At 49.3% G+C, this 24545-nt stretch overlaps 1 protein-coding gene across 1 annotated transcript; it reads left to right on the plus strand.

Moving 5' to 3' along the window:
- The first annotated feature begins 3462 nt into the window (after nucleotides 1–3462).
- LOC105912896 (histone acetyltransferase KAT6B) lies at nucleotides 3463–24406 on the plus strand. The gene is made up of 15 exons (XM_031560630.2): nucleotides 3463–4672; nucleotides 6377–6492; nucleotides 6926–7007; nucleotides 7560–7689; nucleotides 7995–8050; nucleotides 10531–10646; nucleotides 11519–11634; nucleotides 11770–11911; nucleotides 12190–12351; nucleotides 12984–13077; nucleotides 15301–15532; nucleotides 16052–16211; nucleotides 17163–17411; nucleotides 18906–19221; nucleotides 19631–24406. The coding sequence occupies exons 1-15, from the start codon at nucleotides 4501–4503 to the stop codon at nucleotides 22978–22980; spliced, it is 5493 nt and encodes a 1830-aa protein (XP_031416490.1). The 5' UTR covers nucleotides 3463–4500; the 3' UTR covers nucleotides 22981–24406.
- Nucleotides 24407–24545: the final 139 nt, after the last annotated feature.

Raw genomic sequence — 24545 nt, forward strand, 5'->3', positions numbered from 1 at the left:
CTTTTTTTTAATACAGCTGCCCCTGGTCTTTTGCCTTCACTTCCTAAAGAAAAGCAGGCATAGTCATTAGCCCACAGCATAGCCAGAAAACATTATGTCGTTTTTTTTTTTTTAGTTTTATTAGGTGTCCCTTTTCATCATATAGGCTCCAGTGCAAACTCAAGGCCCTAGCCCACCTCATAAAGCCACGTGTTGGCATGGGAGAGCATACCTTCAGCCAGTCCCAAGAATGTTAGTTCTCTTGGCAACCAGCCAAGACTGCCCACGTGACGCGCGAGCTCCACCAGCTCGGAAAGTTTGGTGGCCAGTTAAGTCGGCAAGGCCAAAGAGGGTAGGCAACCCTAATTGCCCGTATTGGCTATTTCACCCCCCTCCTGGCATGCGAGGGGTCACCATTCCAGCCGTGCTGTGTCTGGGAAATCATCTGGCGTGCTTTTCTTTCTGTGGAGGTGCACAGGTCGTTTATCTTCCGTCATAAGAGAGATGAGAGAATGAGAAACACATGGTATAGAGAGAGGCCTGCTTAATGAAAGAGTGTAGGCTCCTGTAGCCCCGCCAGCCTTGTCTTCAGCCTTTTACAGTAGGCCCTCTGACCTAGTTCTTTATTTGACAGAAGGGATAGCTGAAGAAAGGAGGGACCTGATTGTGTGTGTGAGTGCAAGGAAAATGGAGAGGGACATTTTTTTTGTTTGTGTTTGCCTCTTCTGATGGCTTGTGGATTCCACATAGCTGACATATTTTTGGGGTTGGCTTGTCCTGTTCCTTTTGGAAACGCACATATTTCCACACGAGGTGTGGCTGAGCCTGAAGACCTATTCCAATTTACTGCATGGAAGAATAATGGGGACTCTTTATTACTGGGATTAAGAGAAGGAGGACAAATGAAGCTGCCTAGTTAAATATTTAGGACTAATTGGCCTTGAGGCTCGTGGTGGATAAAGTGAGCCCAACAGGAAACCCTAATATCAAGGAGACCCCCCACTTCCCGCAAACACACGCACACGCACACGCACACGCACGCACACGCACACACACATTCACTCCCGCTCCCCTCAATCACTTGACTTTCTTAATAAAAGTAATTCTAATTGCTTGGCTAGCTTAGGATGGATTGAGAGTGATAAGCTGATTTGAAATTGCCCCAGAGGAAACAAATGCCCTTTTAATTTCTTTCCCCAATTGATCATTGCAGTTTTTAATTGGAGAATTTAGGTAGCTAATTGTTAACCAGGCAAATCTTTGATCAGAGTGTGTGGGTTTTTTTTTTTTTTTGGTCAGTGTTACAACCATGAAAATGTGCTTTTTGCCGGAGAAAATCGCCAGGGGAAACTGCCACCATATTATTTTTAGTTCATACTTGTTTATGCAATATGATCCATAGAATTTGTAGGGACATTATTAGGGATTTACGGACTGATTTTGTTGAGTCATAGGTAGTTTAATCTGAAATGATTCTTGCACAGCAGTCTTTTATGGTACTGTAGCGAGTCACTAAATGTGTCTAGACTATATCCACACATAAAAATCATCATTATGCGATAAGCTCGTCAGACGCTTTTTGAATGCTCTTATCTGACGCCATTGACATACAGTTTCACAATGGCCAAGTATATAATTGGTGCCCGATATCATCCTCTAGTCTATGCCACTCTTGTGGTTACCGTGGAAACGTCCAAACAAAGACACGGAACATCATCTCGTTCAAGAGCTCTGTGTCCACAGAGCCCCTGTGTTGGGTGCTGTTTGCTTGGTCTTGTCTGACAAAAGGGATGTTTGGCGGCCAAAATTGGCCAAAGAAAGAGACGTCTGCGTTGTAAATGGCACTGAACTGATCTAACCTGGCTGAAGGACCTTAGCTGTGCGAGGGCGTCCTGATATTCACCATCCACTCTATGTTGCCATGGGTTCGTAAGTGAGGCTTTTATTTGGGGAAACCCTTAAAAGGGCTATGATACTTTAATGAACACCAGTCATGTCGATTGAATGTGATTAGACAATTGCCAACCCTTGTGAGCCGTCTAACCGGAAACCCTCTTGGAAGGTCACATGACCCTCCAGGCCCTGAATGTATACTCTGTGTGTTTCACTTCTTTGTTTTTGTTTTTACTTGTGTACAATGGTCTTGGTGATGTCGCTGCTCCGGGTTTGTGCTTCATGATTTTGGTCCTGTTTGTGCTGAAGAATGGAAGAGTTGTCAGAATGGGTGCGGGGCGGGGTATTCCTCGGGACCTCTGTCTGGTGTCTGGTTTGGGTCGGCGGCAGAGGCAGTCTTTTGAAACTTCACCTCGTGTTTTGGTGGCAATGGGGTTGTTTTGGTTGATATTGCCATAGTACACTTGTTTCTGACTTGACTTGTGTCTGTTTCTGTGCATTGTACCGTCAGGTCGGTTTCACCCATCCTTGCTCTGAGAGTGTGTTCTCAAGCCTGGTTTTGGGGCCAGTCCCAGAGTTGCTGGATCGCAGGGCAAAGGTGGCACCTACTTAGGCAGTTCAGAATGTTTGTGCTGTGGTCTAGTTGTTTCCGAAAACCCGTACTCAATCGAGGTCAGATAAACTCTGGGGGTCCATGCCGTCTTCTGGGGGTCGGGGATGGGAGAGTATCCGTGGCAGCAATCGCCAGCTTGGCTTCGCGCAGCGCTGCGTCCCACTTGCGCTATTGATGAGGAGCGTTAAGAAATGGAGTGGACATTGATTGGGGGCCCTTAAACTGCTTCCTCATGCGACGGCGCTCGATGGAGCTGAGGCAGTGGGCCAGGTGAAGGAAGGGAAAAGGAAGGGAAGGGAGGGGGCAGAATCCGGCTAAATTACGGTTTAACAATCACTTGATGAAGCGCTTACTGCTGGCCCTCTTTCTACCCCTACTATTGCTACTGCCACTATTGCTACTGCTACCCCTACTACTACTGCTGCTACTACTGCCACTACTGCTACTGCTACTACTACTACTACTGCTACTACTACTACTACTGCTACTACTGCTACTACTACTGCTACTGTTACTACTGCTACTGCTACTACTAATACTACTACTACTACTACTGCTACTACTACTGCTACTGCCACTACTGCTACTGCTACTACTACTACTACTGCTACTACTACTACTACTGCTACTGCTACTACTGCTACTACTACTGCTACTGTTACTACTGCTACTGCTACTACTAATACTACTACTGCTGCTACTGCTACTACTACTACTACTACTACTACTACTACTACTACTACTGCTACTGCTACAACAGCAAGGCCCTGATCCCGGGCTGTTGGGAAGGCTAGCTGAAGTCAGTGGTGTGTTTCACCAGATCAAGCGGTAGCAAACACCCTGCTAGGCCAACCCACTGATGCACAGTGTCACACACACAGCGTAGGCTAGTTGCTGGAGAGGGAGGGAGGGAGGGAGGGAGGGAGGAAGGAAGGAAGGAAGGAAGGAAGAATAAAAGAAAGAAAGAGAAAAGGAAAGAAAGAAAGAAAGACAGAAGGAGAGTGTGAGACACCATTGGCTGCTCTTCAGACACAAGCACTGCAGATATCTTGTGTGAAACTTTGTTTATTCAATCCTCTGGAAAAATAATTCCTCATAAAGACATTTTCTTTTTTGTTTCCCCCTGAGTGGAATAGGCCAAAGACTTATTTTTGTCTGAAGATACAGGGCACGGCATTCTTCTCACACTCTAATTAGCTGAACAGGCCTAACGTGACTCGGTGAAACAATGGTGTGCTCGGTGAAATGTTGCTTTTATTATTACAAGTAATTTGATTACAGGCCTGCTAATCCCTTTAGACTGTTGTGTAAGCTGCTGAGTATTATTAAGCCCTTAAACTATGATTATGGCATCCTTTCTCCTGATTTACCGGATAAGATGGAGTGTCATTGTGGCACACTGGGCATCTTTCAGACTTCATTTAATTGGTGCTTCACTGTTGAGGAATGTCTGATTGCTCAGGGTATCTTGAGCCATTTTGTGCCAAACATATTTGCTTATTGCCTGCATAAACTGCTATTGACATGGTCATGTAAGACAGCTTGGCTTGAAAGCAGGCTGACCCAGAACGTTTTAACATTGCTGGCAGTAGCAATAAGGTTGATTTGCAGACAGCTCAAGGTTATAATTTAAAGTTAAAGGTGCAATCTGCGTTATTATTATTATTTTTTTATCACATACAGTTTTTGTAAAAAAAAAACTCCGCTAATAGCCCCTTCCGGTCCTCTAGCTGTCTGTTTGTTCAGTGTCTGTGCTCAACAACACTCTGGTGTCTCATGCACAGTCCTGGCTCTGTAAATAAGAAACAATCATAATGGTTTGATTACGAGCCATAAACGATCACAGCCAATCAACATAGTTCTTAAGGAGGATGGAAGGGACGGGTGTAATTTGATAGGCTGTTGAGCTCAAATATCAACAACCTTTCACGTAACTAAATCGCGGACTGCATCTTTTAATCATGTGTGTGGCTGTATACGTTTTTATATTTTGCCTCACGTAACCCATACTGCAAATGAATGAATGCCTGTCCCTGAAGTTTGACCTTGTTTTTCCGGTTCTTTCTCTTTCCCCTCAGACTCGGGCTGACCCTATTCCCATCTGCAGCTTCTGTCTGGGAACCAAGGAGTCCAACCGGGACAAGAGGCCCGAGGACCTGCTCTCCTGCGCGGACTGTGGAAGCAGCGGTAAGGCTCCTGCAAATCACTAACCGCCGTCAGAGAGATGTCCAGTGTCATCACCTCATCCATCCATACAGGGGGATGGGTGCTGGTTTGTGGGTGTTGCTAGGCAGGTTAGGAGACGCCAAGGACAATTAGCAGGCTAGTGGCCCCATGGGACATGGTGAAGCCTGGATATGGTGTGCCTGACTAAGTCAGTAAATATTAGGCTGTGCTTGTTTAGTGTCGTCTGTCTTTAGTGTCACTCTTTCATGTCCCCTCTCCCTGCATTCAGTCTCAATATCTTTACCTCTCGCTCTCTCCTCTTTTTGTCTTCTCTTCTCTTCTCTTGGGGGGGACTAGGTAGATGTCATTATACGACTCCTCTGAACATGGTTGGATTTAAGGTAATTGTAGTTAGGCGGTGGATAACCGCTTGTAATGTGCAGCTAATGTCAGCGCTAGCTACAAAGCGCCTTGCACTTCTACAGTGGCCAACAGTGAGACGGGCCAACGTTAGCCGTGGCTGGTTTTAAGTGCGAGAGGGAAGCAAGCCGAGAGGTGAAAGGTCATCCATTTGCTGCAGCGCATCGTGGCATTTTCTCTCTTCCTTTTTTTTTTGTTCCAGACCAAATTATCCACCTCACCATAAAATTACCTATGTTAAAGGAGTCATTTGTGTGGAACAATTATTTTAAATGTCAGGAGGAATCATTCCTTGCGGTGACATTTGTATTGCTTGTGAATTTGACTAAGTGGCCTTCGAGTTGGTTTTCATTAGAGCGGGGTGGTGTGTACAGTGTGTTAGAACACTTTAAAACAGCTGTGGTTGTGTTACCACTGAGCATGAAGGGGTGTGTGTGTGTGTGTGTGTGTGTGTGTGTGTGTGTGTCTGTGTGTAGTGTATGTATGTATGTATGTATGTATGTATGTATGTATGTATGTCAGAGTGAGCTGTTACATGACTTTCATTGCTCTTCCATCATTACACAGTTTACACTGCCACCATTTGTGCCTCATTAAGATCAAATTATCCTTCATTAGTCGCTCCTGTGTCATCACACTGTGGTTTAGACATGGGTTTGAATGTGTGTGTGTGTGTGTGTGTGTGTGTGTGTGTGTGTGTGTGTGTGTGTGTGTGTGTGTAACAGACCGAGAGAAAGAGGGGGAGGGAGGAAGGATTTGGACAATAGAGCTTGTTGACGACACTCATTTTTCTCACCTTTAGCTGGTGCAGAGGAAGAGGAAGGGATATGACTTCCTCTGGGCCTGTGTTCTCTATGAGTGCTCTCAGAGGCGAGGCGAATGTTGTGCACAGTGGCAATTCTAAGAGTGTCTCAGTGAGGATGGATACAAAAAACTGCAGAGAGTAAGACGATTGAAAAGGAGTATAGCAATGTAGCAATATGGAAAATGATAAAACTGAGTAAAACCCCCCCAAAAAAACAAATGATAATAACAAGAAATGAAATGTTCCATGAACAACGAGAAGGAAAAATTGAGACGGCAGTTCTCGGCTTGTTGTATTATGAAGTGTTATGACGAGGAAAGCTCTGAAAGGCTATCGGCAGTCGCGTACCATCAGATAATATTGGAAGGCCACAGTTTGTCAGACAGGTTTTTGAGGCTAAGTTCACGGCAAGTTTTTTGAGGCTAAATGTGTCTGGTTACATGCGTCTTTTGAGTGTTGCGGAGAACAGCAGTTACTAAGACCGCTTCTCGTCCTCACAGGCCATCCCTCCTGTCTGAAGTTCTCGACCGATCTGACGGCCAACGTGAAGGCCCTTAGATGGCAGTGCATCGAGTGCAAGACGTGCAGCTCGTGTCGAATACAGGGCAAAAATGCGGTAAGTTGACACCTGTCGAGATACTCCCATCTTTTTGTTCTTTTCCTGAAGTCTCCTGCTTTTTTTGATGTATGGATTCTCCCGAGAGGGCGCCTTTCATCACAAGCTTTGTCTTTTATAGACTTTTGCACACATAGTCCAGTATCTTCACAAGTACTTGACGTGGTATTTAGCACAAACAACATTTGTTAACTGGCTGTTCCGAACTCGTGTCGTGTAGCGTCGGATTTTGCCCAGCTGTACGGAATGTAACAATTGCCTCACAGCTCCTCTCTCAGCACCTGTTCATTCAGTCTGCTGTATCGGAGTGATTCCTGGAAAGCCTTCTCTTTTTGAAACGGAGACTCCCAGCAGGACCTCTCTCTCTCTCTCTCTCTCTGTCTGTCACGCACACACAAAGCGCATAGGCTAACCTTTCCCATTTCCCTTTCAGGACGAGATGCTTTTCTGCGATTCCTGCGATCGGGGTTTCCACATGGAGTGCTGCGACCCTCCAATCTCTAGAATGCCAAAAGGTAAGGAGGACAATTCCCCAACACCATCTCACCCCACCACCACCCCCCCCGCCAAACACACACACACACACACTTCAGAGGCTTGCATCCCTCCCTGTCATCAGTTTAAACACTTCCTTTATCTATCGCCTCCTGGGCCTGTCAGACGATGCAGTGATGTCTTATTGGATGCTTTTTTTGCGTGCATGTCGAATGATTCTCTCCCCTGCTTCTTTCCCGCGGGACCCTCACTATCTCAGGATTACAGCACAGAGGCCCAGAGCGATGCTCACAATACCTATGTGTCATAAATCCACACGCAAAATGGAAACATTCTAGGCCTGTGTATTGGAGCTTAAGGGAGAGAAGGAGGGTGGAGGTTTAGTTTTGTTTTGTTTTGTTCTAGATCTGTGTGCTCTTGTGTACACTTGTGTGCTTAGCAACTTAATGTTATAAATCATCGGGTTTGGTATTGGTTTAGGTTTAAGGCAAATTTGCAGATGTGTCTCTGGATGTTATCTTAATTGATCAAAACCTAAACATTAGTGTGTGCGTGTGTGTCTCCGTCTCCAGGAACGTGGGTCTGTCAGGTGTGCAGGCCGAGGGGAGGCAGCAAGCTGCTGCTGCACCGAAAAGCCGACCAGATCCGGCGGCGATACGCAAAGCCCGTAGGACGGCCGCGGAAGAAATTCAAGCAAAGAATGTGAGTGATTACTGAATCCACAGAACATACCTTATTTGGTATGAAAGTATAAAAACAGTTGCAGTTACAGTTAAAATGGTGACTCAACACAAAGATGTTATCAGTTTAGAAGTTATTAGTGCAATGTGTTGGGGTCGGGGTCATGTGGTGAATCGGCTGAAAGGCACAAGAGTTCACATAGTCGTCACCATCTAGGTCTGTTAGGTTAAACATGTCAGTTTTATCAGAACTTGTGAAGTTAATTTGTGAAACAAGAGCAGTGTCTCCAGGTGTTTCCTCAAATGACATCCTGTCTCCCCCTGCAGGTCTGTTACCGGGGGCGATGGCTCTGAGATTGCGCTGGCAGGAAGGGGGTCACCTGGTAGGGGTCAAAAGATCACAGTCTGTACCACACCCTCATCTGCTCATGCCGCATCTGTGAAGGACACCCGAGGCAGACTGGCTGCTGTAGAACCCCGCTGGGCAGCCCCTGGCTCCCACGTCACCACCCCTCCCCCCTCCTCCTCCTCCTCCTCCTCCTCTTCCTCCGCCTCCTCCTCCACTTCCTCTTCTCCCTCCTTGTCCTCCACCGCCCCCCTCACTCCGTGTCCGTTCACGACCACCCAGCCCACCCCGAGCGCCACCACTTCCGCGGCCTCGCCCGCTGCGCATGACCCCCCGCACAAGAGACCCCGTGGCCTCATCGACGGCCTCTCCAGGTTTTTCACCCCCTCGCCCAGGGGCCGGAGGACGCGGGCTGACCCCGACCACCCCGACCACCCCTCACATGCTCACGCCGGGCGACCGCGTAAGGGCCTCCTCCCCACTCACCCCCAGCCATGCCCTTACTCGGAGTCCTTCCTCGAGTTCGGTGCGTTGACGGCCCCGGCGGCAGCGGCAGGAGACGGCACCGCCACAGGGATGGCTTGCTTCCCCAGTGCCGAGTGTCAGACCCCGACTCCGTCCCCTCCCTCCCTGGCCCCTCGTCTCAGCCTCCCAGACTCGCACAGGCCGCCGGGGTCCCCCCACAGTTCGTCGAGCCAGTCGAGTGCCCCGTCTGTGGGCAGCCTGTCGAGCAGCAGTCAGCTCAAGGGCCTGTTTGACGGACTCTCCCACATCTTCGCCGCTCAGGGACAATCGCGCAAAAAGGGACTCCTGTGCTACGCCGAGCCCAGGCGAGCGCATCGGAAGTCCCAGACCCATCCTGAGCCCGACCCCCACTCCCAACCCCCTAATCCCCAGGCTCTAGGACAGAGACCAAGCACCATAAAGAACAGACCAGCCTCCCACCCCTTACCCCGGGGCCGCCCCTTTAAGGCGGTCGGCCATTTCAGACGTAGCGCCTTCCTGAAAAAGCACCGCTTGCTAGGCAGGTTAAAATATAAAGTGCCCACTCAGAAGGGGGGCCCCTCGCCAGCAAAGGGCGCAGTGACCGGCGGACAAGTTAAACCCGAGAGCTTCGATGGTAAGCAACGGCCCCCGAAACCACCTCCCACCTTCTCCCACCTCCCCAGCTACTGCCCAGAACAGCTGCGTGTCGTCCAGCACAGAATAACCACATAACCCCTTTTCGGCTTGTCGCTGGCTTGCTCGCTCTCTCTCGCTCTCACTCTTCTCTCTCTCTCTCTCGCTCACACACACCCTCATAACCCTCTGTGCTCAGTATAGAGGAAACTACTCTTACTTTTTTATTTTTACTATTGGCTTTTATGGTTTCATTATTTCTTTTTCTTAACATGCAGCAGAATGTGTGTTTATGACTAATCCTCCACCTCTGAATTTGATTTCCCGGTTTTTTTCTTTTCGTTTGATCTTGACGTTTTTTTTCCGATGATCTGTTCTCTTTTGATTCCGTAGTGGCTGTTTAAAATCTGCCAAGCTCCTCCTCCTCCTCCTCCTCCTCCTCCTCCTCCTCCTCCTCCTCCTCCTCTTCTTCTTCCTCCTCCCTTTCTCCGCTATGGGCTTTTCTCCAAATGCATGGCGCCCATACCTCCTCATGCAGCGCGAGCCTGCTACATTAGCCCATCGCTAGCACCATCTAACTACCAGCAATGCCGTCATAAATAACCTGTGCTGCTTCATCCCACTCCCAGCTTCACACCGTCCTCCAGCTTCACCTCATCTCAAAGCTTCCTGCTCATCCGCACCCAAGCAGCCTGCCCTGACGTTTAACAGGTTTAATGTGATTACAGGCCTTAATTGGGCTTCTAATGAGAGGGAATTGGCCCTGGCTTTTCCGCTGTTAAGTGAGCTGTCTAGGGGGGCCACAACTCCCCCATCTCTGTGGGTTCTTAAGAGATCTGGTTTTCTCTTCTTTTCTTTTTTTTCTTTTTTTCTCCAAGAGGAAGAAGTGGGCTTGTGGTGCTGATGTAATTTCAACTCTTAGCCATCCATGCATGCAGTTGTGCACACATTGCCTACACAGAGGCACACACACACACTTAAAGCATGCTAGGTCCGTGTCTGTCCCCTTTTAATGTTGTTTTCATCAACTGAATGATCGCTTTCGTGTTTAGATGAGATGTAAATACTTTTATCCCTATTTTGTTTAATTATTTTATTTAAGCAAGTGTTTGAAAGCTAATCCAGTCTTTTTGATATGAAACGCTTTCTTATGTGAACATTTTGTATACTTACTAATACAGATATTTTAAGCATCATAAATATATGTTTATAGTTTGAGAACATCATAGGCAGTATCACTGTCATTGAACAGAAGGAGCCAGTAAGGCACAAAACATCTCAGAGCGCCTTAAAGGGTAGGACTAGACGCCTTACTAGACGTCGACATGCATAAGGGTGTATTTGGGATGTAATGAGGTGTAAGTCTGGCACTGACCTGCTTCCTGCAAACTGTGACAGGTGCAGAGAGCAGCGCCCCCCAGAGGTCGGAGGAGCAGCCTGTGGCTGTGGCCAGAGAGCATGTGAGCGAGGAGGACGTGGAGATCTTCAGGCGGGTCCAGGAGCTCTCCGCACAGGTGAGGCAGAGTGGGAACACAGACTTGAATGGGCGTGTGGATGGGCCCACACTAATGATCAATAAATGTGAATAGCGTAGGTTACAGAGCACACCCACTCCAGGGTCAACCTTTTACATTTCATCTCATTTTCTTTACGGCTGCCAGGCCTGGTCACCAGGTAGTGGAATTCGGTGGCTCATCCAAAGTCCTCTGTGGGCAGAATGGCCCATTTTTCGACCCATGTGTCACAGAGAGAGAAAAAATACTTAGTGGTAGTTAGTGTTGGCAATATTCAACATCATGTGTCACCATTTGGGACTGCAAACTGTTTTAGTTGGAGGACTGTGTTACAGCAATGGTGCTGAACTTCAGAAACCAAAGAAACCTTGTAGCAGTTACTCCTTAAGCTTATATGGGTTTTCCATTCCAAAATTAATCTTTAGTCAAAGTGTGTATATAGAGTTTTTTTTTTAGTAAGTCCTCTTTAGAAATGTTAATTTTGACAGTATGTTTACTTACAGAAAAATACAGCTGCACTCATCTTACAAACCCCTGTGACCTCCACCCTGTAGTTTAAGATATTTAATATGCATTTGATTTAATGGGGGGAGTTTCTATGGATTCTGCAAGAATATGAAAATTAAAAACCTTTTAATGCGAGAAATAAATGAATTTCCATTGTGGAAGTGGGTTGCTGGCTGCTCTCCATTCATGCTGTGTTGTGCCAGTGCTCATGGGCCTGTTTTATGGGTGAATTATAAACCCGTGGAAGTCTCTTTCCCATGGATCATTTGGAGATGCCATCTGTGGGCTTCCTGAGTCACTTCCAGACTGATGTCTTTTTATTGCTGTGTGTGTCTCTCTCTCTCTCTCTCTCTCTCTCTCTGCAGAGAACTGGGAGTATGAACAGCACAGACTGCTCGGGCCGCAGCCCTGCGGTCATTGAGTTTGGAAAGTACGAGATCCAAACGTGGTACTCCTCACCTTACCCGCCTGAATACTCCCGGTACAAACCTGTTTTATGGCTCCGAGCAGAGCAATACTGTTTGTCATTACTGTCTTTTATCATAGTTAATAATATCCACTGCCCTTAATAACACTCAGCTGGTGTTGTCCTCATTGTTTTTGCATTCTTTTGCAGGTTACACAAGCTGTACCTGTGCGAGTTCTGCCTGAAGTACATGCGGAGCAAGAACATCCTGCAGCGGCACGTCAAGAAGTGCGGCTGGTTCCACCCGCCTGCCAACGAGATCTACCGCAAGGCTGACCTCTCTGTGTTCGAGGTCAGCTCCGCTCCTCTCAGAACAGACCCGTCTTTCATCTTTCTCTCTCTCTCCCTCTCTGCCTCTCTGCCTCTCTGCTCCTCTGCTTATAAGGGGCTTAGTAGAGGGCCCTGTCTGTCTGCCCAGTCTGGCTGGGATCACTTTCTTTGGTTGCTGGGTGTTTAGATATGAATCTTTCTCATTTTTATATGGTTGTGTGTGTTTTTTTTTTTTTTTGTTTTTTTGTCCTGATTCCTTTTCCTTTTGCTCTTTTTATTCATTTTTTCCCTCCTGACCAGGTTGATGGCAACGTGAGCAAGATCTATTGCCAAAACCTCTGCCTGCTTGCCAAGCTTTTCCTGGACCACAAGACGCTGTATTACGACGTGGAGCCCTTTCTCTTCTACGTTCTCACAAAAAATGATGAAAACGGCTGTCATCTCGTTGGCTATTTCTCAAAGGTACGAGCACAGAACTTCCCCCGCGCGCGTGCGCACACCGAGTGGAAAGATAGCTGATGTTAATAAATTGCGCGCCGAGGGTTTTATGAAGTTGTTGGATGATATTGTTCTTTGATATCCGCAATCTTGGCTTGTTGGCGGTCAGTTCCCGGCACTTTCTTCTGTGTGATTAAACTCTGTCTCCTCGCAGTCCGTGCCATTGTAAACTTTCTTTCTTAAAATCAAAACAAATATGCAGATATGTCATCTGGATGTCTGTGTGTGTGCGCCTGTCTGACTGCCTATCTGTCTCTCTGTCTACACACAAGAGAGAGTAAACCCACTGTCTGTGTGTGTGTGTGTGTGTGTGTGTGTGTGTGTGTGTGTGTGTGTGTGTGTGTGTGTGTGTGTGTGTGTGTGTGTGTGTGTGTGTGTGTGTGTGTGTGCGCGCGCGTGCGCAAGTATGTGTGTGGGAGTGTGTGTGTGCGCGAGTGTGTGTCTGTGTGTGGGAGTGTGTGTGTGTGTGTGTGTGTGTGGGAGTGTGTGTGTGTGTGTGCGTCTGCACGTGCACGAGACAAGGACAGTGGCAGGTGCAATATATTGCCGGCTTCAGCAGAGCTTTGACACTCTTGATCTGTTTCTCCTTCCCACAGGAAAAGCTTTGCCAGCAGAAGTACAATGTCTCCTGCATAATGATCATGCCCCAGTACCAAAGGCAGGGCTTCGGACGCCTCCTCATTGATTTCAGTAAGTTGCCTAATGCCTTTGAGAACTTGATATCGTCCTACCACCTCCCCACCCTACCCCCCTCACTACCCCCCCTTCCCCTCCCATCCAGCCACCTCTTCGCTTTTAGTGCGGTCACACGATTTATTAAAGGCCCTTTAAATCTCTTCTGTGGTCGGGCGATTAAACGTGCAAAGCCAATGACATGCTCCTTCCTTGTTTTTCTCCCAGAATGTGGATGCCGAGCACATGCAAATGTGGTTAATTGGCGAAGGCCATTGTTTCCACGTTGCATACAGAGCGGGTTCCCCGTGTTCTAATTGTCAAATGTATTTTCTGCGTGTCGTTCTGGATTTTTGAGGGGAAGAATGGAACAATGTAGTCATGATGGCAAGAGCTATTTGTGTGTCTTTCTTTTCTTTTCGTCTTTTTGAGGTGGTCTCATTTCTTTTGTTGGCTTTGGCACTCCACTTCTCCTTAAGGATTGTGAGAATCGTGTGTGTGTGTGTGTGTGTGTGTGTGTGTGTGTGTGTGTTCTTGCGGAGATGTAATGACACATTAGGCAGTTAGGCCTTTTCAGAGAGACATGATGATGATGAGAAGGAGGCTCACACACACACACACACACACACACACACACACACACCATTGAGAAATGTGGAGAGAAGGAGAGAGGCTCACACACACCATTGAGAAATGTGGAGAGAAGGGGAGAGAGAGAGAGAGAGAGAGAGAGAGAGAGAAACACTTAAAAGGAGGACGGGATCATCAGAGATATTGAGTGTGTGCCGATGACAAAGGGAGAGATTAGCAGGAGATGAGTGCCGAGAGCTCTCAGCTGCCTCCCAAAGCCGTTTCGGGGGGGAACGGCGGCCAGTGAAGTTGAGCTCTCTGGATTACGCCGCTCTCGTCGGACTGTGGCAGAGGAAGCCTTTTGTTGTCTTCTGGTTTGGCTTTTTGTTAGTGTACACACGTAGGCGGCAGGTAGCGCCGCTGTATGCTATACCGCGGCTTACCTGTGTGTAGAGGTGTTACTGAGACTAGAGCTGTTCCTTCGTGTATGTGTGTATTACGGAAGAAGAATTTTAATGTTCCGTAACGGTAAAGATGCTTTTTAACGCGCTTCGCCTTCATACGGTGCATTGAACGGGTGTGGTGTGACCTTGGTAGTGCCACGCTTTGCCCCGCTGAGCCAAACCCACCAGGACACAACTCCACAATTACGCCTGATTTATTTGTACATACAAAGCTAATGATTTAGTCAGTGCTTACACATTAAAGATGACCCAGAGCGATGTCTCTCCCCCTCCTCTCTCTCTTTGCATGGGTGATCCCCCTGTGCGGTTCGTTCCTCTCCGCCGATTGAGTAAACACCGGCCTAATTACACGAGAGAGAGAGAGGAGAGGGGAGGGGGGGGGGGACAACGATGTCCTGCTTGGGCTGTATGGCTGTGCTTTAGCTGTTTATTTTGATTAGATTCGCTCGTGCGGTTTCCCCTCGCTCTCGGTTTTTGAGCGGCGCCACACATTTAAAAGACGTTTAATTAATTTCACGCTGCAGGTAATGGATGACCCTTGACTGGCCTGTTAGGAGACAAATTACTGATAGAAGTGGCTTCCCCCGTTATATTATTATTAAACATGTGGGCGCTCCCGTTCATTGTCTCTCTCGCACACGCAGACTCTTCGGAGCGATGCCGTCCAGCTGCTAGTTCGCTATTTATCCCCCCAGCCTCTCTCTCTCCTCTTCTTTCTTTCTTTCTTTCTTTCTTTCTTTCTTTCTTTTTTTTCCTCTCACCCGTCCCCCACACACCCTCTCTGTTGCCCTTGCCAGCATGTATCATACCATCCGACAGGCTGAAGGAGAGAGAACAGATTGCCTCTCATCCTCGCTCCCCCCACCCCCCACCCTTTGAAGGTGGAAATGGAATGCTTTCAGGAGGCCGATTCATGTCACCTCACGAACAAATGTGTTTCTTTTCCTTTCCCGTGTCTTTTTTTCATCATATATTTTTCTTAGTAGGAAATGTCTTAATGCATTGTAAAGAATGGCCCAAATCTTGTGTCTACACCATGCCAGAGTGTGTGTGTGTCTGCATCATTCTGTTCGTCATGATGTGTTCCTCTCTTTCTCCCTTGTCTCTTGTCCCTCCCTCGCTCGCTCTTTGCCTTTCTTTCTCCGTTTCCCTTTTCTTTCTCTCGCTCTATTTCTTTCTTTCCTTTTTCGGTCTCCCCTCCTCCCAGGTTACCTTCTCTCGCGGCGGGAAGGACAGGCGGGCTCCCCGGAGAAGCCGCTGTCGGATCTGGGCCGCTTATCCTACTGGGCGTACTGGCGCAGTGTCCTGCTGGAGCAGCTGCACGCACTGGCTGACCGCCGCCTCAGCGTCAAGGGCCTGATCCGGGCCACGGGCATGTGTCCGCACGACATCGCCGACACACTACAACAGCTCAGCATGATCGACAAGCGCCACGGCAGGTGTGTGTGTGTGTGTGTGTGTGTGTGTGTGTCGTTTGTGCGTGTGTGTGTGTCGTTTGTGTGGAGGAAGGTTCGCCCACAGGGTTGGGCAAGTCCATCAGCAATCTCATCCTCTGGCAAAGAAGTGTTTTGACCCAGGAAGGAAGGGGTAGTGGTTTTCTAAAGAAGGGTCTTGACCCAGGAAGGAAGGAGGAGTGGTTTTCTAAAGAAGTGTCTTGACCCAGGAAGGAAGGAGGAGTGGTTTTCTAAAGAAATGTGTTGATGCCTAGATTGCCTTGTTGACGCTACTCCCTTCCCCTCACACAAACACCCCGTATACATTTTTGGATCGCACCCAAGAAGAATGTATGTTAGGAGGCTAACTGCTCTGATGTAATTTCAATTATGAATGTGATGGGCAAGTGTTGCCACTATATTTATTTGATGTGTAATATATCGACCCTATACTACCTATACTTTAATATAGTATAGTGCAGATCCCATTGAGTAGCTGAAACCTTATTGATCCGATTTGTCCAGGTTTGTGATCGTACGCAGAGATGACCTGATCCATGAACACATGGAGCGGCTGAGGGCTTGCCCACGGGCCAACGAGGTCGATCCCGCCTATCTGCGATGGTCGCCCACGGTTGCGGTGAACATCGTGCTGTCGGAGGAAGAACGCGAGGCTGAGATGGACGTACGTGTGCAACTTGCAATCACACACACACACACACACACACACACACACACACACACGTCTGCACGTGATGTATGTGAGTAACATGCATTCACAGAAACACACGCACACACGCACACAGAACCATGTCTTCACATGATGTATGCGCACACACACACACACACACACACACGCAGACGTGAACACAGTCTCACCCCACAATCACTCCTGAGTCACCTCACAAAGCACCTCATGAGACCAACCGCAGCGAACACATCAAAGCGCTTCCCCCCCCTTTAGGAAACGCCCCGAAACAGAGCCACATGTCGACTCCATTTTTATAGACTTGCTCGCCTCATTACTTTTATGAGCATGCATACAACATTCCCTGCTAATTGCATTTAGCCTCATTTTAAACACGGCGCATCAACACCTGCTTTTAAAATCCCAACGTCCTGAAAAGAATCCTGTTTGCGTGGAGCACCGCTATTATGGAGTTCTTTTTTCCCCGCACTTGTTTCGTCGCCAATGCGAAATGTTGTTTGGTTTGATTAGTTAGAGACCATTAGACGTTTAGGCGTGTGGTGCTGTCAGTAAACGTCTAATGATGTGCAAAATTGCTCGCATCCGCTTGCGCAACATAATTAGTCCTAAATATTCCATGAAATGTGATCTTCCCATGGTTGTTTAACACGACTCCTTCGCTGTGACAAGCATCTAATCAAGACTCAGCAATCTCCCCTGGTTAGGGGAAACATTTATTAAAAACGCTCATCGGAATATTTATGCAGGCGGGAATCTCTCTCTCTCTCACATACACTCTCTCTCTCTCTCACATACACTCTCTCTCTCTCTCTCTCTCTCAATGGGGGTTGCTCATCAGGTTCTTAATTCTGACACTGCAACAGCTTGTATGTCAGTTTCTCCCCTGCTCCCATTCATTCTCCCAACACTGCTCTGTTCTGCTAACAGGCGGAGCGACTGACGGCACGGGCCAGCTGCTGGGAGAAGGAAGAGAGGGACTCGTTCACCGGCCACAGCCACATCGCCCGCCGGCACCTGGCCAAGGTGCGCTGCAAAAACCCGTACCGGCACTTGGAGCACTGCTCGGCCTCGGAGGACAGCGAGGACAATGAAGAGGAAGAGGCAGATGAGGAAGAGTATGACAGCTCACCGCCCATCCTCACCAAAGCGCAGGCCATGTTTGGGGTCAAGAGGAAGGTGAGGCTTCAGTGAAGCTATAAATTGGCAGCTAGTCCGGATTTAGGAAGCTGGGCTGACATTTTGGATGAGCTACTTTTCTCTGGCACGGACAAGATGAGTTTTTGTTCCGGTGGAGAGTTTAACATTTAATATGCAGTTAAGTGAATGGACACAATGTACTGTAGGAAAGCCCAGGTGAAATTTCTTTACGAGACATTAGAAGGTCTAGGTGCCCAAACATAACAAAACCTACGTAGCCTTGTCTCAGACAAATGTTTTTTTTTTTTTTTTGAAGCTTTATATATATGCTAATATGTGCTAATTAAGCTAAAAATAGTTTCAGAAGCATTCACTATAAAATTCTCTCTCGTTTGTGGTCCCTTTCCATTTGTCATGGTTGAGAGAGCCAAATGTTGTGAACATGACACCTACTACTAAAGCCCTTGAGTAGAATACCCATTTCACTTCAGGCGTGAGGACGTTAAATTGCTGGTCTTTTAACTGATGCTTAAAGCAGTGTTTTTATTTAAACATGTGTTTTTGGTTGCCATCATCGCTGTCTGTGCTACTCTGTTAGCTGAGATTTTGCTTGACTGCGTTAAGCAAACAGCAGTCACCTCTCTTTACCCTCCAATTTTGGGTTACTTTGCCCCTCCCTCACCCACGCTTCCCGGTAGCCTTAAATCAACACTGTTAGTCTTCTGTATTTATTAATGGTGTATACAGTCTGCAGTAGACCAAATATTTGTGTGTGTGTGTGTGTGTGTGTGTGTGTGTGTGTGTGTGTGTGTGTGTGTGTGTGTGTGTGTGTGTGTGTGTGTGTGTGTGTGTGTGTGTGTGTGTGTTTTTTCTTTTACTTGAGAGTTTACATCTCCTTCAGTGTAGTCACAACAGTGTTGTCTGTGAACTGGAACACTGCCACCTAGTGTCTGTGGCGGTATAGCATGAAGTGATAGTGGTGATTATTTCCTTTAACATGATGTATATTGTTCTCTGTGTTTTGAAAAGATGGGAGAAAAGTGTTACTGAAAAAATAAGCAAAAGCATTTCATGTGTTTAGTCAAACTCTTGGTGACTGTGTGTGTGTGTGTGTGTGTTGTGAGAGCAGCTCAAATGGCTTGTGGTTTTGGTTGTGCTTCATGGCTCATTTGTGGCTTTCCAAAAGGAGGCTAGAGTCTGCTGAGAGGAAGAGTTGCCCAAGCGCTGTGGTTTGCTTCCAGCGCTTTTGCTCTTTTTTTTTTGTGTATCCCTCCGTCTTTTTTCCTTCTTTTTTCTCCTCCTTCTTTTTTACTTCTCTGGCTTCTCGAGAGTCTTAGGGCTTGGTAATGAGGCCACAGCTTGAACCCTCAATTTGAACTCTTGCTAAGTATCATTTTTGGGGTTTTCTAAAGCATTTCACGGAGAGAAAGAGGGATGCAATTACAGTGTCATGTTTGCGTGTCACCCCGTGCTCAGCAACGACTCACCGATTCATCTTTCACGGTTTTAATTTTATTTTTTATTTTCTTTCAGAAACCCATTGCACTCAAGAAGAAGCGCGGCCGCAAGCGCAAACGCATCAACAGCAGTGTCACCACGGAGACCATCTCCGAGACGACAGAGGTCCTGAACGAGCCCTTTGAGAACTCCGAGGACGAGAGGCCCATGCCGCTCCTGGAGCGCTCTGCGCGATTAGGAGACATGAGCGAAGAGGAAGAGGAGGAGGAGGAGGAGGAGCACAGAGACGAAGAGAAGGAGACTCTCACTGTGCGACCGACCAAGAAACGGAGGGGTCGGCCAAGGCTGCTGAAGAACGAGGAGAGTGACAATCGGAAACATTGGAACGAAGGCAATTTGACCTTTTTTTTTGTTCTGAAATATTATACTGAGGCTTTTTCCTTTTCTTTCTTTCAACCCCGCTGACTGAGCCAAAATTGCTTAGCCCTCGCAGCAGACTTCCATTGTCTGACAGTAATAGGGTTCTGGTTCATTTCAAGTACGCCTTTTCAGCCGTGGCACAATAGGGGTTTTACAGTGGGGGAGAAAGAAGAAAAAAAGGCAGCAAACCATAATTGAATATCCTGTTAGCCATTTCCCTGGAAGAATGACTTGTTAGAATGACTTTTGTGTAAACTTGGAGAATAAGGCAATAAAGTTTGGAATTTGCATGCAAGTCATGGCCTGCAATACAGAGATGTGTGAATACTAAAAAGGATTTTATTTATTTATTTCTTTATTTTGTGCTCATTCTTTCGTAGGTTCTGATGTCTCGAAGAAGCTGGGGATCCCCCGGCCAATCAAGCGCAAGAAGGGCTGGCCGAAAGGAGTCAAGCGCGGCCCCCCGAAGTGGCGACTGAAGAAGGAATGTAAAATGGGCTTCAAGCTCAACCTCTACACCCCGCCCGAGACGCCGCTGGAGGCTGACCACCACATCGCTGCTGAGGAGCCCCGGTTGGGGGGCGGGGGCGGGGGCGACGACCCACAGGAGCCCCCAACCATCACGGAGGAGGCCAGCGAGTCGGGCACGGCCCCGGGATCCGTGGACACTGATGCGGGGAGGGTCCAATCCAGGCCCGCCAGCCCGGATCAGCACCTCGCCAGCCAGCCGGGCTCCCCGGAAGGCTCGCCGGGCCAGGAGGAGCTCCAGCTGTCAGCGGCCTCACCAGAGCAGGAGGATGATGACAACGACGTGGAGGATCAAGACGAGGAAGAGGAGGAGGATGACGAAGAGGAGGAGGAGGAGGAGGAGGCGGCGATACAAAGTTCCATCCGGGTTGCAGCTCAGCAGGAGGAGGAAGAGGAGGAGGAGGAGGTGGAGGAAGAAGAAGAAGAGGATGATGATAATGAGGAGGAGGAGGAGGAGGAAGAACAGCAGCCCAGTCGTGTAGAGGAGCAGGACCAGGACGCGGACGATGAAGACGACAGTCACAACGACCCCGCCGTGGTGGAGAAAGAGCAGGAGCCGGCCGAGCAGACCAGTCTGAAGGAGGAACCTGACTACGCTCAAGATCTTTTAGCTCCCAGCGAGCCAAGCGAGCCAAGCAGCCCAGTCCCTGCTCCAGAGGAGCCAGTCATTCCCAACAGCACAGCACCCTCACCCTGCAGCAGTCCTGGCATTCCAGAGCCAGAAGAGCCAGCAATATCCAACTTTGAGCCTCCTGCAGAATCTGAACCAGAGGACGAAGATGAGGAGGATGAGGAAGAAGAGGAGAACCAGCCAAGTCGTACTCCCCCTCATGTTGAGGAAGTCGAGAAGCCCCCAGCCAGCCCCCCAATACAGGCGGATCCCCCTTCCGTCTGCCCGGAGACAGACTCCGAGACGGCGCAGGCAGTGCAGTCGCTTACCCAGGAGGCCGAGCGGCAGGAGGACGGCGGGATGTACGCAGACTGCGTGGAGACCCAGGAGGCCTGCCGCAGCCTGCAGACGTACACTCAGCTGGAGCGCAGCCCGGCGCCGGCGTCAGCGCACGCCGCACTCGACGACTACTCCCAGTCGGAGCGCAGCAGCCCCATGTCCTCCGTCCCCTCCTCCCACCCTAGCCAATCGGTGCGCTCCGCCAGCAGCCCCACCGTCACCATCCTGGAAGCCGGCAGCTACACCCAGATCAGCCCCGAGCAACAGGGTGGTGGTGGTGGTGGTGGTGGTGGCGGGGGCCCCATCTCCGTCCCCTCCCTCGCCATGGAGACCAGCCCCATGATGGACGTGCCGTCGGTGTCGGACCACTCGCAGCAGGTGGTGGACAGTGGCTTCAGCGACCTGGGCAGCATCGAGAGCACCACGGAGAACTACGAGAACCCCAGCAGCTACGACTCGTCGCTGGGTGGAGGGGCGGGGGGCCCCGGAGGAGGATCAGCAGCGGGGCCCGGGTCCTCCCAGACCAGCTGCTCCTTCGGGGGCCTGGCGCCCAGCAGTTGTGCGGTCAGCCAGCAGATGGCCGGCCTCATGCAGCCCGGGAGCCTGAGCTCCCCCCAGCACTGCATCGGCAGCGTCAAGTCGCCCAACTGCATAGTAGTGGTGGAGCGGCCGCCCAGCAACAGCCAGCACGGACCCCACGCCGGACACCCCCAGCACGGGCAGCACGGCGGCCAGCACCCCCAGCACAGCCACGTGGCCCAACTCGGGCCGCACGGACAACATGGGCCGCACGGTCACAGCCATGGCCAACTCGTTTCGCACAGTCACCTTAGCCAACACGGACAGCACCCTCAGCACCCACACCACCCGCAAAATGCATTACACAACCCGCACGCTTCGCATCCCACTCAGGCTCAACACGCTCAACACGGCCCTCACAGTCAACACGCTCAACACGTCCAACACGCTCAACACGGGCCGCAGCAACAAGCGCTCCACGCCCCACACCCGGCGCAGACCCAACACCGGGTGCATGCACAGCACATGTCGACGCGAGCGCAGCACGGCCAGCTGGTGCACCACGCCGCCCCCCAGACCCCACACAGGCAGCACGCGGCTCTGAGTCAACACGCCCAGCAGCACTCGACGCACGCCCAACACGCAGTCCACGCGCAGCGCGCTCAACACGTCCCTCACCACGGCCACGGCCACAGTCACGGCCCCCACAGCCAACACAGCCTTCACCCCCAGCAGCAGTGCGGTCTGCCCTCCAACTTCTCCAGCCCCATGCAGCTGGCCGAAATGGCCGGGGAGCCCGGCGGCCCGCCAGGCCTGAGCCTGTATGAGCGCATGGCGCCCGGCGAGTACAGCGCCACCTACGGGCAGCCCTCGGCCACCTTCAGCCTGGCCAAGCTGCAGCAGCTCACCAACACGCTGATGGAGCACCCGATGCCGTTTAGCCACACCAACGCCCCGCACCCCATCAGCTCCTATGCCAGCGGCGGGGCAGCGCTCTCCTCACAGCTCAGCGGCCACAGCGGCGCCCCCGGCGGACCCGCCCAGCCCCAAGCGCCCCCCACGCCCAACCTCACCCCGTCTCCCATGATGCTCCAGCGGAACATGGCCGCCGCCGCTGGCATGGGGCTCCCGTCGTCACAGAGGATCCAGACGCAGGTGGGCGGTGGCACCTCCGTGTCCTCCGCTAAGAGCCACGCTGCCGCCCGCTCCAAGTCCACCCCGCTGGCGCACCCCCCTCACCCGGCTTCACACCACCACGCGCCCCCTCACGCTCATGCCCACGCCCACGCCCACCCCCACGCCCATCACCACCACCAGCAGCAGCAGCAGGTGTCTGTGCCCATGCAGGCGCCGAGCACCACCCTGGGTGCCATGCCGCGGCACGTCAACATGGGCGTGAACATTATGCCCGCAGCGGCTGCCTACAACTCCATGAACTCCATGAACGTAAACGTGCCGACGCTCAACGGCATGAACAGCTACCGCGTGAGCCAGCCCATGATGAACAGCGGCTACCATGGCAACCACGCATACATGAACCAGTCACCGCAGTACCCTATGCAGATGGGCATGATGGGTAGTCAGCCCTACCCGCAGCAGGCCATGCAGGCACCGCCGCCACCGCATGGCAACATGATGTACTCCGCAGCCGCAGCAGCAGCGGCTGGTCACCACGGTTACATGACCACGGGCATAGCCAAACAGTCTCTCAAAGGACCTTTCATGAGGCGGTAGCTGAAGCCCCCCCCACACACACATATACACACACACACACACACACACACACACACGTTCATATGGTCTTGAGATGCACTGCTTTTGCCTTTCTGTTTGTCTCTGAGTCATTACCCCTTGAAGTTACTGAAAAACCAGCACTTGGCAGGAATGCAAAAATGAAAAATCAACAATAAATAAAAAAAATAATAAAATAAAGAGAGAAAGTTATTTTTGACATTAGAGAAGCATTTGTGCTATTTTTTTCTTTCTTCTGAAAAGAAATTGGAAGCCTTACTTAATAAAAAGCTAATAATGGTAATAAAAAAAAATTTGAATAGCCTTCTGGGGGGGATCGGGACTAAAGGGGGCGTTGTTGCCCAGTTCCCCCTCAGGGGCAAACCGTCTCATAGCAGCTTCCTAGAAGCCATGAAATGTGCCTGCTGCAGACGGAGCGAGCGGACATCATGGCCTTTTCCAGCCGACCTGTCAAACAGTGCTGAAAAGTCCGTTTGTACCATACTCTTTTTGCCTTTGTACATTTAAATTATTCAGACTTATTTTGCAAAGTGACGATTAGCATGCTACAGAGTCTATGTTAGTGACAGTGCATTCAAGTAGTACTGTACTTGTGTCGTGCTTAATAGCAAGCCATTTTAAACATGTTGGGCCTTCACTAGGTTTCCCTGGACTGGGGAAAGAAGATGACAAATTATATTTTGTTAATTCTGATACTGTACAAAAAAGAAAACACCCCTGTAAACTTAGTCCTTGTTTTTTTTTTGTTTTTGTTTTTTTCTTTTTTTTTTCTTTTGTGTTTGAAAGGTTTTATTGATATGTACTGTATGTATAATTCTGAACTCTTTTTGTAACAAATTTCTTCACGGCAGCTTTCTGTTTTATAATGCAGACTGATGTGTCAGAATAATAAAAACACATATATTTCAGAGTTTGTACCCAGTTCAATTCCAAAACATTTCGAAATGTAGACTGATCTCAGAATTAAAACGAAAGTAAATGACTATGATATAGAGACCTAATTTAGTCCAAAGTTGATATTTTACAAAAAAAATGCCTTGGAATTTACACTTTCATTCCATGTGTAGATTTGTTTTCTATCTTTATAAAACAATGTTGGATTTCTATTTTACATAAAGGTGGTGTAGAGCCTGTGAATAGACCAAACGAAAGCTAACAGACAACTGCATGTAAAAAGCGACTTGTATTTGTGTTTTGTTTCTATCACTCTTTTTGTAGCCTTTGTACCAATACAGAGTGACTGGTACCATGGCAACGGAGTCTAAGGGTCGGGGTGGGCAATCCTGGTCATATGTACAGATACGACGCTACGACAAGTCATGTATTTATGAGTTATCATTTAGTCAGTCGAATAAAAAAACAAAATGCTGTACATTTTAGCGTAAAATAAATTATGATCAACCATGTACTTCCACTTCTCTTCTGTTTTTCCATTCTCTTCTTATTCTCGCGATTTGGGTGTATGTGTGCCTCCTCTTGTTTTGGTTAGCTCATATGCTTAATGGATTTTTATCATCTCATGTCGAGTCCAGATTGCCTGTGCGCTT

Source organism: Clupea harengus, chromosome 23 (genome assembly GCF_900700415.2).
Source record: "Clupea harengus chromosome 23, Ch_v2.0.2, whole genome shotgun sequence".
Lineage (NCBI taxonomy): Eukaryota > Metazoa > Chordata > Actinopteri > Clupeiformes > Clupeidae > Clupea > Clupea harengus.